The 15,423-nt window shown below is 45.7% G+C and overlaps 1 protein-coding gene across 1 annotated transcript; it reads right to left on the bottom strand.

Moving 5' to 3' along the window:
* Positions 1 to 4,115: 4,115 nt before the first annotated feature.
* Positions 4,116 to 6,210, bottom strand: LOC121839708 (dentin sialophosphoprotein-like). The gene is made up of 6 exons (XM_042299961.1): positions 5,684 to 6,210; positions 5,179 to 5,403; positions 4,988 to 5,032; positions 4,586 to 4,865; positions 4,373 to 4,550; positions 4,116 to 4,302 (listed from the first exon to the last, which is right to left on the bottom strand). Exons 1-6 carry the CDS (start codon positions 5,771 to 5,773, stop codon positions 4,116 to 4,118), a joined length of 1,005 nt encoding a protein of 334 aa, XP_042155895.1. The 5' UTR covers positions 5,774 to 6,210.
* Between the last annotated feature and the right edge of the window lie 9,213 nt (positions 6,211 to 15,423).

The following is a 15,423-nucleotide window of genomic DNA, read 5'->3' as shown; positions in this document are numbered from 1 at the left end:
TGATACCATAGACTTCCAGTCATTATGCTAACACTGGTTTATCAAAAGCTCACAAAACTTCAACTTCCTTTAAACTACACTCAGAGACACATTTGTATCCATGAGTTTATCTGGGTCAGTAGTTAAAGGGCTTAATTGCCAAAATGGTGCACCATCCCTTTTGAGGGGTAGGTTTAAAACTGGTCTCAGATCTGTGCCTGTGGGTAACGCCCCTTTTGAGGGGTAGGTTTAAAAGTGGTCTCAGATCTGTGCCTGTGTGTAACGCCTCTTTTGAGGGGTATGCTTAAAACTGGTCTCAGATCTGTGCCTGTGGGTAACGCCCCTTTTGAGGGGTCTGCATAAAACTGGTCTCAGATTTGTGCCTGTGGGTAACGCCCCTTTTGAGGGGTCTGCTTAAAACTGGTCTCAGATCTGTGCCTGAGGGGTCTGGGTCAGATCTGTGCCCCTTTTGAGGGGTCTGCATAAAACTGGTCTCAGATTTGTGCCTGTGGGTAACGCCCCTTTTGAGGGGTCTGCTTAAAACTGGTCTCAGATCTGTGCCTGTGGGTAACGCCCCTTTTGAGGGGTAGGTTTAAAACTGGTCTCAGATCTGTGCCTGTGGGTAACGTCCCATCTCGGCACCCTATTCCCTATGTGGTGCACTATATAGGGTTCCATTTGGGACTGGGGAGGTGAGGGGATAGAAAGGGTTAAATGCCCTCGATCTGAAAAAATTGCGTAGGTATCAAAAAGGAAATCAAACTTTATTCGTCATATTCACAGGATACAGAAGCGGTTCTATATGGAACTACTGTGTGAAAGTAGGTCATGTTCATTAGTCACCGAACGGAACAAAACAGACTGAAACCGGGAGGGATCTACCTGAACTTTTACAATAAGAAACACTTTTTTTTTCTCCAATCTTCTACTGCAGTACATTTTGTTACGGTGTTTATTAATGAATACAACCCTGATGGGCGAGGTGGAAATGTGGCTATGTTTTTACATGTATCCAATCCTGTCAGAACTACACTAATGCCTTAGGGTGAAGGAGCCAAGGGGGCTGGGAAAGATACTGTGGACAGTGTTGTTTTGATGTGGAGCTGTGCCATGAGGCCTAGAGGAGGAATTGAGAAAGTAGCGTCGACTGTGGCTTCCTCTCCTGGTCAACCCAGCTGGCCTTAATTTAAAGTTTCACCTGTCCTCTGCCTTCAGGTAACTATAGACAGGAAGCTGTTAGTTTCACCTGTCCTCTACCTTCAGGTAACTATATACAGGGAGCAGTTAGTTTCACCTGTCCTCTGCCTTCAGGTAACTATAGACAGGAAGCTGTTAGTTTCACCTGTCCTCTGCCTTCAGGTAACTATAGACAGGAAGGAGTTAGTTTTACCTGTCCTCTGCCTTCAGGTAACTATAGACAGGAAGCTGTTAGTTTCACCTGTCCTCTGCCTTCAGGTAACTATAGACAGGAAGCTGTTAGTTTCACCTGTCCTCTGCCTTCAGGTAACTATAGACAGGAAGCTGTTAGTTTCACCTGTCCTCTGCCTTCAGGTAACTATAGACAGGAAGCTGTTAGTTTCACCTGTCCTCTGCCTTCAGGTAACTATAGACAGGAAGCTGTTAGTTTCACCTGTCCTCTGCCTTCAGGTAACTATAGACAGGAAGCTGTTAGTTTCACCTGTCCTCTGCCCTCAGGTAACTATAGACAGGAAGCTGTTAGTTTCACCTGTCCTCTGCCTTCAGGTTACTATATACAGGGAGCAGTTAGTTTCACCTGTCCACTGCCTTCAGGTTACTATAGACAGGAAGCTGTTAGTTTCACCTGTCCACTGCCTTCAGGTTACTATATAGAGGAAGCTGCAGTCCTGTCCACTACCTTCAGGTTACTATATAGAGGAAGCTCCTGTCCTGTCCACTACCTTCAGGTTACTATATAGAGGAAGCTCCTGTCCTGTCCACTACCTTCAGGTTACTATATAGATGAAGCTCCTGTCCTGTCCACTACCTTCCGGTTACTATATAGAGGAAGTTGCTCTCCTGTCCACTACCTTCAGGTTACTATATAGAGGAAGCTGCTGTCCTGTCCACTACCTTCAGGTTACTATATAGAGGAAGCTGCTGTCCTGTCCACTGTCTTCAGGATACTATATAGAGGAAGCTGCTGTCCTGTCCACTACCTTCAGGTTACTATATAGAGGAAGCTGCTGTCCTGTCCACTACCTTCAGGTTACTATATAGAGGAAGCTAAGAGAGAGAATCTTATTTAACCCTTTAGTTGCGTCCCCCTCAGCCCTACTTTATTAAGAATTATATTTTTATGAGCTTCTTCTGGTCCATGCTCTAACTCAGGCCCTACAGTCCGCAGGTGTGTGTGAGACAGGTGTGTGTGAGACAGGTGTGTGTGAGAGACAGGTGTGTGTGAGAGACAGGTGTGTGTGAGAGACAGGTGTGTGTGAGCTGTGTGTAAGACAGGTGTTTGTGAGATAGCTGTGTGTAAGACAGGTGTGTGTGAGATAGCTGTGTGTAAGACAGGTGTGTGTGAGAGCTGTGTGTAAGACAGGTGTGTGTGAGATAGCTGTGTGTAAGACAGGTGTGTGTGAGATAGCTGTGTGTAAGACAGGTGTGTGTGAGAGCTGTGTGTAAGACAGGTGTGTGTGAGAGCTGTGTGTAAGACAGGTGTGTGTGAGAGCTGTGTGTAAGACAGGTGTGTGTGAGATAGCTGTGTGTAAGACAGGTGTGTGTGAGACAGGTGTGTGTGAGACAGGTGTGTGTGAGATAGCTGTGTGTGAGACAGCTGTGTGTGTGAGAGCTGTGTGTGAGACAGGTGTGTGTGAGAGGTGTGTGTGTGAGATAGCTGTGTGTGAGACAGGTGTGTGTGAGAGCTGTGTGTGAGATAGCTGTGTGTGAGATAGGTGTGTGTGAGACAGGTGTGTGTGAGATAGGTGCGTGTGAGATAGCTGTGTGTGAGATAGCTGTGTGAGACAGGTGTGTGTGAGAGCTGTGTGTGAGACAGGTGTGTGTGAGATAGGTGTGTGTGAGACAGCTGTGTGTGAGACAGGTGTGTGTGAGACAGCTGTGTGTGAGACAGGTGTGTGTGAGACAGCTGTGTGTGAGACAGCTGTGTGTGAGACAGGTGTGTGTGAGACAGGTGTGTGTGAGACAGGTGTGTGTGAGACAGCTGTGTGTGAGACAGGTGTGTGTGAGACAGGTGTGTGTGAGACAGGTGTGTGTGAGACAGGTGTGTGTGAGATAGCTGTGTGTAAAACCGTTCGACTAGCATCTCCTTGACAAAAACGTACATTTTGGACAGATTTCTTGAGTTATCTTTAGATTAATTCTGATTATTTTGAGGAAGTGTATATTGGCTACGGCGTCTCAAGTTGGACAAACAGTACCATCGCTACTTTTTTTTCTTGTTTTTCAAGAGAAGGTCTTTTAAGGGAGCATGCGAGTACTCTCGTTTGGTTCAGCCGAATCGAAGCGTGTGGAAGGAGTAACACAGGTGTGTGTGTGTGAGCGTGTAACACAGGTGTGTGTGTGTGAGCGTGTAACACAGGTGTGTGTGTGAGCGTGTAACACAGGTGTGTGTGTTGTGAGCGTGTAACACAGGTGTGTGAGCGTGAAACACAGGTGTGTGTGTGAGCGTGTAACACAGGTGAAACACAGGTGTGTGTGTGTGAGCTTGTAACACAGGTGTGTGTGTGAGCTTGTAACACAGGTGTGTGTGTGTGAGCTTGTAACACTGGTGTGTGTGTGTGAGCTTGTAACACAGGTGTGTGTGTGTGAGCTTGTAACACAGGTGTGTGTGTGTGAGCTTGTAACACAGGTGTGTGTGTGTGAGCTTGTAACACAGGTGTGTGTGTGTGAGCGTGTAAGACAGGTGTGTGAGCGTGTAAGACAGGTGTGTGTGTGTGAGCGTGTAACACAGGTGTGTGTGTGAGCTTGTAACACAGGTGTGTGTTGTGAGCGTGTAAGACAGGTGTGTGTTAGAGCTGTGTGTAAGACAGGTTTGTTTGTGTGTGTGTGCGCGTTTGTCTATATACAGTTTCCATGTGTCCAATACATGTATTGTAAGACTGGTAGAGACTGGTTGTTATCGTCAGTACTGTTGAGAGTGGTTGAGACTGGTTGTGTTGTCAGTACTGTGAGACTGATTGTGTTGTCAGTACTGTTGAGACTGGTTGTGTTGTCAGTACTGTGAGACTGGTTGTGTTGTCAGTACTGTTGACACTGGTTGTGTTGTCAGTACTGTGAGCATGTTGAGACTGGTTGAGACTGGTTGTGTTGTCAGTACTGTGAGTATGTTGAGACTGGTTGAGACTGGTTGTGTTGTCAGCACTGTGAGCATGTTGAGACTGGTTGAGACTGGTTGTGTTGTCAGCACTATAAGCATGTTGAGACTGGTTGTGTTGTCAGTACTGTGAGACTGATTGTGTTGTCAGTACTGTTGAGACTGGTTGTGTTGTCAGCACTATAAGCATGTTGAGACTGGTTGAGACTGGTTGTGTTGTCAGTACTGTGAGTATGTTGAGACTGGTTGAGACTGGTTGTGTTGTCAGTACTGTGAGCATGTTGAGACTGGTTGTGTTGTCAGTACTATAAGCATGTTGAGACTGGTTGAGACTGGTTGTGTTGTCAGTACTATAAGCATGTTGAGACTGGTTGAGACTGGTTGTGTTGTCAGTACTGTGAGCATGTTGAGACTGGTTGAGACTGGTTGTGTTGTCAGTACTATAAGCATGTTGAGACTGGTTGAGACTGGTTGTGTTGTCAGTACTGTGAGCATGTTGAGACTGGTTGAGACTGGTTGTGTTGTCAGCACTGTGAGCATGTTGAGACTGGTTGAGACTGGTTGTGTTGTCAGCACTATAAGCATGTTGAGACTGGTTGTGTTGTCAGTACTGTGAGACTGATTGTGTTGTCAGTACTGTGAGACTGATTGTGTTGTCAGTACTGTGAGTATGTTGAGACTGGTTGAGACTGGTTGTGTTGTCAGTACTGTGAGTATGTTGAGACTGGTTGTGTTGTCAGTACTGTGAGTATGTTGAGACTGGTTGTGTTGTCAGTACTGTGAGTATGTTGAGACTGGTTGAGACTGGTTGTGTTGTCAGTACTGTGAGTATGTTGAGACTGGTTGAGACTGGTTGTGTTGTCAGTACTGTGAGTATGTTGAGACTGGTTGTGTTGTCAGTACTGTATGTTGAGACTGGTTGTGTTGTCAGTACTGTGAGCATGTTGAGACTGGTTGAGACTGGTTGTGTTGTCAGTACTGTGAGCATGTTGAGACTGGTTGAGACTGGTTGAGACTGGTTGTGTTGTCAGTACTGTGAGCATGTTGAGACTGGTTGAGACTGGTTGTGTTGTCAGCACTATAAGCATGTTGAGACTGGTTGAGACTGGTTGTGTTGTCAGTACTGTGAGCATGTTGAGACTGGTTGAGACTGGTTGAGACTGGTTGTGTTGTCAGTACTATAAGCATGTTGAGACTGGTTGAGACTGGTTGTGTTGTCAGCACTATAAGCATGTTGAGACTGGTTGAGACTGGTTGTGTTGTCAGTACTATAAGCATGTTGAGACTGGTAGAGACTGGTTGTGTTGTCAGTACTATAAGCATGTTGAGACTGGTAGAGACTGGTTGAGACTGGTTGTGTTGTCAGTACTATAAGCATGTTGAGACTGGTTGTGTTGTCAGTACTATAAGCATGTTGAGACTGGTTGAGACTGGTTGTGTTGTCAGTACTATAAGCATGTTGAGACTGGTAGAGACTGGTTGTGTTGTCAGTACTATAAGCATGTTGAGACTGGTAGAGACTGGTTGAGACTGGTTGTGTTGTCAGTACTATAAGCATGTTGAGACTGGTTGTGTTGTCAGTACTATAAGCATGTTGAGACTGGTTGAGACTGGTTGTGTTGTCAGTACTATAAGCATGTTGAGACTGGTTGGGACTGGTTGAGACTGGTTGGGGAGATAAAATTACACCTTATAAAGATAATCACCTGCCTCCAACCAAATGGATTTGGAATACTTTAGTCCAGGCCATTTTCTGACTTTGAAGTGACTTTTATTTTCTTGGTCCTGTGCAGTTGTTAATCAAACTAATATACGTATGAACGCGCAGTTATGAACGCGCAGTTTTTTTTTTTTCAATATCAACTTATTTTTTAGAAGAAATTGTGAATTATTTCAAGTGTGCCAATCCATTAGAACATAGCTGTAGTTCTCAGATCTCTGTGGTCATTAGACCCAACAGCTGTTCAGAATGAAATAAAGATCTACAAACTATTTTATATTTTTGCATTTTAATATACATAGATGAAGATTTCATTTTCATGTTTTAGTCCTTTTTTTTGTGTGGAGGGGGTGATGAAGAGAGTGAGATGAGGAGAGAGGACTTTTGAGAGATTGATACTTGATCTACAGAGATGACAGTAGAAGTAATCAATAGTCTACAGTGGGTTTATTTAAAAGCGATTTGATATTTAGAGATAATTTCCCAAGACATAGATTAATCCTGGACTAAAGCGGTATTTCAATGGAGATTTTCCATTTAAGCAGATTTTTTTTAGTACTAAACTAAGCCTAACTTTAATCTGTGTCTGGGAAACCTGACATTAAAGTTGATTTCCATTTCCTATTTACTCCGTTACTGTAAATATTATGTTATTATTATCAATGTTCCCTATAAGCTGCGTGGGCGCACGGCTTCCCGGGACCTCAGCCCGCGCAGAGATGTACGAGATTGAACTGTCTAGTTTTCCCTTTTAGTTAACACTATCAGCGTTTCCCTTTACTGTGCGAATTAGGATTGAATCAACGCAATATTAGCCATTTTCAATGCAACCACACTGAAAGAAAACAAACTATGCAAGAGATTTTCTTGTAGGCAGAGAGAATTGGAGTAGGAATCTATTGTATTGACAGGCACGACATCAGGCACGAAACAGGCCCATACTCTACACCGACCGGTGCGCCATAACCAATCAGAGCTGCGGTATCCCTATATTCGGTCTTAAAGGGGCAGTGTTGAATTTTGAGACATGCTTGAATAAGCTAAGTAGCAAATAAGTGGAAGGTAGCAATAATTTGTCTGATTCTCTGTAATAATGGTATGGGAATAATAATGCATTTAATTTTGTCAAGCGGTTTCTTGCATCAAACAACACAAAAACATGTTCATTCACCTCCTTGTCTAAAGGACAAGTGGATGAACAGGTTGTCAATCCCGGCATGTTTGTTTCAACAGTGTCATGGAATGTAGGCCTGCATTGAACACCACACATTGACTGCTACTGTAGGTTGAACGATAGAACGGCTATTTCCATCTTAACATATTATGGGATGCATTTTCTCCATTGTTTTTGATGGTAGGCTACTCTGGTAGGCCTATATTATGATCAAATATCCAGAGCAGCCTACTTGACCACTTAAAACTGTAACTTAAAGTGGGTACAGCCTCAGTGTTCACAGTAAAACTGTAACTTCAAGAGGGTACAGCCTCAGTGTTCACAGTAAAACTGTAACTTAAAGCAGGTACAGCCTCAGTGTTCACAGTAAAACTGTAACTTAAAGCAGGTACAGCCTCAGTGTTCACAGTAAAACTGTAACTTAAAGCAGGTACAGCCTCAGTGTTCACAGTAAAACTGTAACTTAAAGCAGGTACAGCCTCAGTGTTCACAGTAAACCTGTAACTTAAAGCAGGTACAGCCTCAGTGTTCACAGTAAAACTGTAACTTAAAGCAGGTACAGCCTCAGTGTTCACAGTAAACCTGTAACTTAAAGCAGGTACAGCCTCAGTGTTCACAGTAAACCTGTAACTTAAAGCAGGTACAGCCTCAGTGTTCACAGTAAACCTGTAACTTAAAGCAGGTACAGCCTCAGTGTTCACAGTAAACGCGTGCCAGAAGTTGCACAGAATTTTCACAATGTTCAAGTTTGTGCTCAAAAGACCTGAAATTTGCTCAATTGCCGAAGGAATATTGATCACTATTGTGTTTCCTTTAATACTGTATCGTTACTGTTCTGTCCTCTGCTTTTACTACTTTTGAATAGCTAAAAACGTTTGATTTTAAGATCTGCTACTAAAAGTAAATTATACCTGAGAAAAGAAACTTCAGTATTGTACTCTGTTTTTACCTGGGGGTGGTGATCTGTTATTATTATTTTTGTACAATATGACATCTTAGTATTTTTTTTTCTTAAGGCTTTTCAAAATAAAGTTATTTTTAGGGTATTCAGGCTTGATTTTGTAATTTGATTTATCTGTCTTGAATGCGAGTTGTGTTGTCTGCATGTTTCTATACAGAGGAATGGTTGCAGTTACCGGTCCAATATCATGTCGTGGTATATTCACACCAGAGCCCTACTGATTGGATTGGCGAGTAGGAATGTTAATACCATACATTGTAATATGTAATATTTGGTATTCTAATACAAAGTACAGTGTATAAACATGTAATAACAGTGTAATAGTAACGTGTTGTAGTCCACCTTCGTCGACAGAGAAAGAAGAATAACGTAACCATTCGTTTGGATGTCCTGTCCTGCGTAAATTAACTTTAATGATTAACTGTCGTCCAATCATATTCCCGGAGAAAGAGTGTGTGCGTTGTATACACCAATCATATAGTCGAAACAACTATCATGCACCGCCCAACTACACAAAATGAAGCCATTTTGCAAATATAATTTTTGGAGCTGAACTAACACACCCTCCTTCACTCAGTAGCTAGGGAACACATTACACCAGAAAACTTAACTTGAACGTGAGGAAGGTAAGATGTTTATGATTTGCACAATAACGAGGGTTTTATTGCAATCGTCCATATGCTGTCTAAACTGTTCATTGAGGCTGGTCCCAAAGCTAATCGTGTTTACATTTGCTAACCACCTTCACCAACACCACTATCAGCTGGCACTAACTAAATATTACTCTTTCGGATATATTCTCTGTGTTATGTTTGCAAGCGGTCCGGGATATTTATCTGCAATTACAAATTATTATTCAGTGCATCAGTGCATGCAGGCAGTTCGCGGTGTCCCTGTCAGTCTGTGTTGGTTTCGTGTGTCTGACTGTCGGTCATCGAGGGTCAGTGGGTACAATGACGTCCTTTATTTACATCGGTGCCGGCTGGTCGATTCACTGCCCGTCTCTCAGTGGAGCTGTCAAATATTATGACAGACAAAAACAGAAAGACCCGTTTGCACATTTTTTTTTGCAGGCCATATAATAATTTGGTCAGGTAAAAATGTATTTGACCTGGCTTGTCACAATCTGACATAATGGCAGGCAACTTTGTAGGCTTTGACATTAGAGATTTGCAAAATCCATGAAAAAAAATGCAAATCTCTAATGTCAAACCTTAGCGCCCCCCTTTTGTCAATAGTGTTCAACTGCAGCTTGCAATTCAGAGCATTCCTGCATCTGCACGGAATGCCCCCCCCCACCATCAACCTCATTGGTTTCTGCATGAACGCCCCCCAGCAACCTCATTGGTTTCTGCATGAACGCCCCCAGCAACCTCATTGGTTTCTGCATGAACGCCCCCAGCAACCTCATTGGTTTCTGCATGAACGCCCCCAGCAACCTCATTGGTTTCTGCATGAACCCCCCAGCAACCTCATTGGTTTCTGCATGACCCCCCAGCAACCTCATTGGTTCCTGCATGAACGCCCCGCCCCCCAGCAACCTCATTGGTTCCTGCATGAACCCCCCAGCAACCTCATTGGTTTCTGCATGACCCCCCCAGCAACCTCATTGGTTCCTGCATGAACGCCCCCCAGCAACCTCATTGGTTTCTGCATGACCCCCCAGCAACCTCATTGGTTCCTGCATGAACGCCCCGCCCCCCAGCAACCTCATTGGTTCCTGCATGAACCCCCCAGCAACCTCATTGGTTTCTGCATGACCCCCCCCAGCAACCTCATTGGTTTCTGCATGAACGCCCCCCAGCAACCTCATTGGTTTCTGCATGAACCCCCCAGCAACCTCATTGGTTCCTGCATGAACGCCCCGCCCCCCAGCAACCTCATTGGTTCCTGCATGAACGCCCCGCCCCCAGCAACCTCATTGGTTCCTGCATGAACCCCCCAGCAACCTCATTGGTTTCTGCATGACCCCCCAGCAACCTCATTGGTTCCTGCATGAACGCCCCCCAGCAACCTCATTGGTTCCTGCATGACCCCCCAGCAACCTCATTGGTTCCTGCATGAACGCCCCGCCCCCCCAGCAACCTCATTGGTTCCTGCATGAACCCCCCAGCAACCTCATTGGTTTCTGCATGACCCCCCAGCAACCTCATTGGTTTCTGCATGAACGCCCCCAGCAACCTCATTGGTTTCTGCATGAACCCCCCAGCAACCTCATTGGTTTCTGCATGACCCCCCAGCAACCTCATTGGTTCCTGCATGAACGCCCCGCCCCCAGCAACCTCATTGGTTCCTGCATGAACCCCCAGCAACCTCATTGGTTTCTGCATGACCCCCCAGCAACCTCATTGGTTCCTGCATGAACGCCCCCCAGCAACCTCATTGGTTCCTGCATGAACCCCCCCCCCAGCAACCTCATTGGTTCCTACATGAACCCCCCAGCAACCTCATTGGTTCCTGTATGAATGCCCCCACCCCCAGCACCCTCATTGGTTCCTGCATGAATGCCACCCCCACCAGCAACCTCATTGGTTCCTGCATGAACGCCCCCCAGCAACCTCATTGGTTCCTGCATGAACGCCCCCCAGCAACCTCATTGGTTCCTGCATGTGCCCCCCCAGCAACCTCATTGGTTCCTGCATGAACGCCCCCCCCCAGCAACCTCATTGGTTCCTACATGAACGCCCCCAGCAACCTCATTGGTTCCTGCATGAACGCCCCCCAGCAACCTCATTGGTTCCTGCATGACCGCCCCCAAGAGAACGAGGTGACATTATCAGATATGAAGGCTGCAAGAGAACGAGGTGACATGATCAGATATAAAGGCTGCAAGAGAACGAGGTGACATGATCAGATATGAAGGCTGCAAGACAACGAGGTGACATTATCAGATATGAAGGCTGCAAGACAACGAGGTGACATTATCAGATATGAAGGCTGCAAGAGAACGAGGTGACATTATCAGATATGAATGCTGCAGAAGAACGAGGCGACATAGCATATCTGAGGTACGACAAACTGTTGTTCACCCTCCCTCCCTAGGAGTTAGGAGGAGCGACAGACAAGTAATTACACACACACACACACACACACACACACACACACACACACACACACACACACACACACACACACACACACACACACACACACACACACACACTAACTGAGTGTCTCTCTCTCAGATTCCAGCTGCTGATTCATGTTTGGACCAATAAACAATATACCATATTGTATATATAACAATATACCAAAGAAAGGTCTGTTAATTTGTCACTGGCATATATATAGTTTAAGGAACAAAATTAATTAAATAAGCTGTCTTGTGCAGTCAAACAATATTAAATGATTGGCAATATCAGAGACTCACTTGGGCTCTTCTATTGAGGAAGCTGAGATCTCTATACATGGATACAATATGTTCAGGAGGGACAGAAATAGATCTGGGGGTTGGAGTTGCAGTTTACATCCAGGATCATACTCCAGCTTAACAACGTCAGGACCTAATGTTAAATGGATTAGAGATACTGTGGGTACAGCTGCTATAGACTCTGTGGGTACAGCTGCTACAGGCTCTATGGGTACAGCTGCTATAGACTCTGTGGGTACAGCTGCTATAGGCTCTGTGGGTACAGCTGCTATAGGCTCTGTGGGTACAGCTCCTATAGGCTCTATGGGTACAGCTGCTATAGACTCTGTGGGTACAGCTGCTATAGACTGTGGGTACAGCTGCTATAGGCTCTATGGGTACAGCTGCCATAGACTCTGTGGGTACAGCTGCTATAGACTCTGTGGGTACAGCTGCTATAGGCTCTGTGGGTACAGCTGCTATAGACTCTGTGGGTACAGCTGCTATAGGCTCTGTGGGTACAGCTGCTATAGGCTCTGTGGGTACAGCTGCTATAGGCTCTGTGGGTACAGCTGCTATAGGCTCTGTGGGTACAGCTGCTATAGTCTCTATGGGTACAGCTGCTATAGGCTCTGTGGGTACAGCTGCTATAGGCTCTGTGGGTACAGCTGCTATAGGCTCTATGGGTACAGCTGCTATAGGTTCTATGGGTACAGCTGCTATAGACTCTGTGGGTACAGCTGCTATAGGCTCTATGGGTACAGCTGCTATAGGCTCTATGGGTACAGCTGCTATAGACTCTATGGGTAGAGCTGCTATAGTCTCTATGGGTACAGCTGCTATAGGCTCTGTGGGTACAGCTGCTATAGGCTCTATGGGTACAGCTGCTATAGGCTTTATGGGTACAGCTGCTATAGGCTCTATGGGTACAGCTGCTATAGGCTCTATGGGTACAGCTGCTATAGGCTCTATGGGTACAGCTGCTATAGGCCCTATAGGTACAGCTGCTATAGGCCCTATAGGTACAGCTGCTATAGGCTCTATGGGTACAGCTGCTATAGACTCTGTGGGTACAGCTGCTATGGGCTCTGTGGGTACAGCTGCTATAGGCTCTATGGGTACAGCTGCTATAGGCTCTATGGGTACAGCTGCTATAGTCTCTATGGGTACAGCTGCTATAGGCTCTATGGGTACAGCTGCTATAGACTCTATGGGTACAGCTGCTATAGGCTCTATGGGTACAGCTGCTATAGGCTCTATGGGTACAGCTGCTATAGGCTCTATGGGTACAGCTGCTATAGGCTCTGTGGGTACAGCTGCTATAGGCTCTGTGGGTACAGCTGCTATAGGCTCTGTGGGTACAGCTGCTATAGGCTCTATGGGTACAGCTGCTATAGACTCTATGGGTACAGCTGCTATAGGCTCTATGGGTACAGCTGCTATAGGCTCTATGGGTACAGCTGCTATAGGCCCTATGGGTACAGCTGCTATAGGCTCTATGGGTACAGCTGCTATAGGCTCTGTGGGTACAGCTGCTATAGACTGTGGGTACAGCTGCTATGGGCTCTGTGGGTACAGCTGCTATAGACTCTGTGGGTACAGCTGCTATAGGCTCTGTGGGTACAGCTGCTATAGGCTCTATGGGTACAGCTGCTATAGACTCTGTGGGTACAGCTGCTATGGGCTCTGTGGGTACAGCTGCTATAGGCTCTATGGGTACAGCTGCTATAGTCTCTATGGGTAGAGCTGCTATAGTCTCTATGGGTACAGCTGCTATAGGCTCTATGGGTACAGCTGCTATAGGCTCTATGGGTACAGCTGCTATAGACTCTGTGGGTACAGCTGCTATGGGCTCTGTGGGTACAGCTGCTATAGACTCTGTGGGTACAGCTGCTATAGGCTCTGTGGGTACAGCTGCTATAGGCTCTATGGGTACAGCTGCTATAGGCTCTATGGGTACAGCTGCTATAGGCTCTATGGGTACAGCTGCTATAGGCTCTGTTGGTACAGCTGCTATATTCTCTATGGGTACAGCTGCTATAGGCTCTATGGGTACAGCTGCTATAGGCTCTATGGGTACAGCTGCTATAGTCTCTATGGGTACAGCTGCTATAGGCTCTATGGGTACAGCTGCTATAGACTCTATGGGTACAGCTGCTATAGGCTCTATGGGTACAGCTGCTATAGGCTCTATGGGTACAGCTGCTATAGGCCCTATGGGTACAGCTGCTATAGGCTCTATGGGTACAGCTGCTATAGGCTCTATGGGTACAGCTGCTATAGGCTCTATGGGTACAGCTGCTATAGGCTCTGTTGGTACAGCTGCTATATTCTCTATGGGTACAGCTGCTATAGGCTCTATGGGTACAGCTGCTATAGGCTCTATGGGTACAGCTGCTATAGGCTCTATGGGTACAGCTGCTATGGGCTCTATGGGTACAGCTGCTATAGTCTCTATGGGTACAGCTGCTATAGTCTCTATGGGTACAGCTGCTATAGTCTCTATGGGTACAGCTGCTATAGTCTCTATGGGTACAGCTGCTATAGGCTCTATGGGTACAGCTGCTATAGTCTCTATGGGTACAGCTGCTATAGTCTCTATGGGTACAGCTGCTATAGTCTCTATGGGTACAGCTGCTATAGACTCTATGGGTACAGCTGCTATAGGCTCTATGGGTACAGCTGCTATAGGCTTTATGGGTACAGCTGCTATAGGCTCTATGGGTACAGCTGCTATAGACTCTGTGGGTACAGCTGCTATAGGCTCTGTGGGTACAGCTGCTATAGGCTCTATGGGTACAGCTGCTATAGACTCTGTGGGTACAGCTGCTATAGGCTCTATGGGTACAGCTGCTATAGTCTCTATGGGTACAGCTGCTATAGACTCTATGGGTACAGCTGCTATAGGCTCTATGGGTACAGCTGCTATAGGCTCTGTGGGTACAGCTGCAATAGGCTCTATGGGTACAGCTGCTATAGACTCTGTGGGTACAGCTGCTATAGTCTCTATGGGTACAGCTGCTATAGTCTCTATGGGTACAGCTGCTATAGACTCTATGGGTACAGCTGCTATAGGCTCTATGGGTACAGCTGCTATAGGCTTTATGGGTACAGCTGCTATAGGCTCTATGGGTACAGCTGCTATAGACTCTGTGGGTACAGCTGCTATAGACTCTGTGGGTACAGCTGCTATAGACTCTATGGGTACAGCTGCTATAGGCTCTATGGGTACAGCTGCTATAGTCTCTATGGGTACAGCTGCTATAGTCTCTATGGGTACAGCTGCTATAGTCTCTATGGGTACAGCTGCTATAGGCTCTGTGGGTACAGCTGCTATAGGCCACCTAGTGCTGATGTCAAATATCTTGATGGAATTTGCTAAATTTTGGAAAAGGTATCTGATGAAAATAAGGAAATATATTTTTTGGGGAGATATGAATATAGATTTAACACCAACTGTCCAATGAGAAAGAAACATATTTCTGTTGCCAATGTACAGTCGTATTTCTGTTGTGTGATACTTGAACCTGTACAGTTGTGGCCAAAAGATTTGAGAATGACACAAATCTTAATTTTCACAAAGTCTGCTGCCTCAGTTTGTATGATGGTAATTTGCATGTACTCCAGAATGTTATGAAGAGTGATCAGATGAATTGCAGTTAATTGCAAAGTCCCTCTTTGCCATGCAAATGAACTGAATCCCCCAAAAACATTTCCACTGCATTTCAGCCCTGCCACAAAAGGACCAGCTGACATCATGTCAGTGATTCTCTCGTTAACACAGGTGTGAGTGTTGACGAGGACAAGGCTGGAGATCACTCTGTCATGCTGATTGAGTTCGAATAACAGACTGGAAGCTTCAAAAGGAGGGTGGTGCTTGGAATCATTGTTCTTCCTCTGTCAACCATGGTTACCTGCAAGGAAACACGTGCCATCATCATTGCTTTGC

The sequence above is a fragment of the Oncorhynchus tshawytscha genome, linkage group LG16, assembly GCF_018296145.1.
Source record: "Oncorhynchus tshawytscha isolate Ot180627B linkage group LG16, Otsh_v2.0, whole genome shotgun sequence".
NCBI lineage: Eukaryota > Metazoa > Chordata > Actinopteri > Salmoniformes > Salmonidae > Oncorhynchus > Oncorhynchus tshawytscha.
Note: the sequence above shows the minus strand (reverse complement) of the source record. Positions and strands in the feature narration are given on the sequence as shown.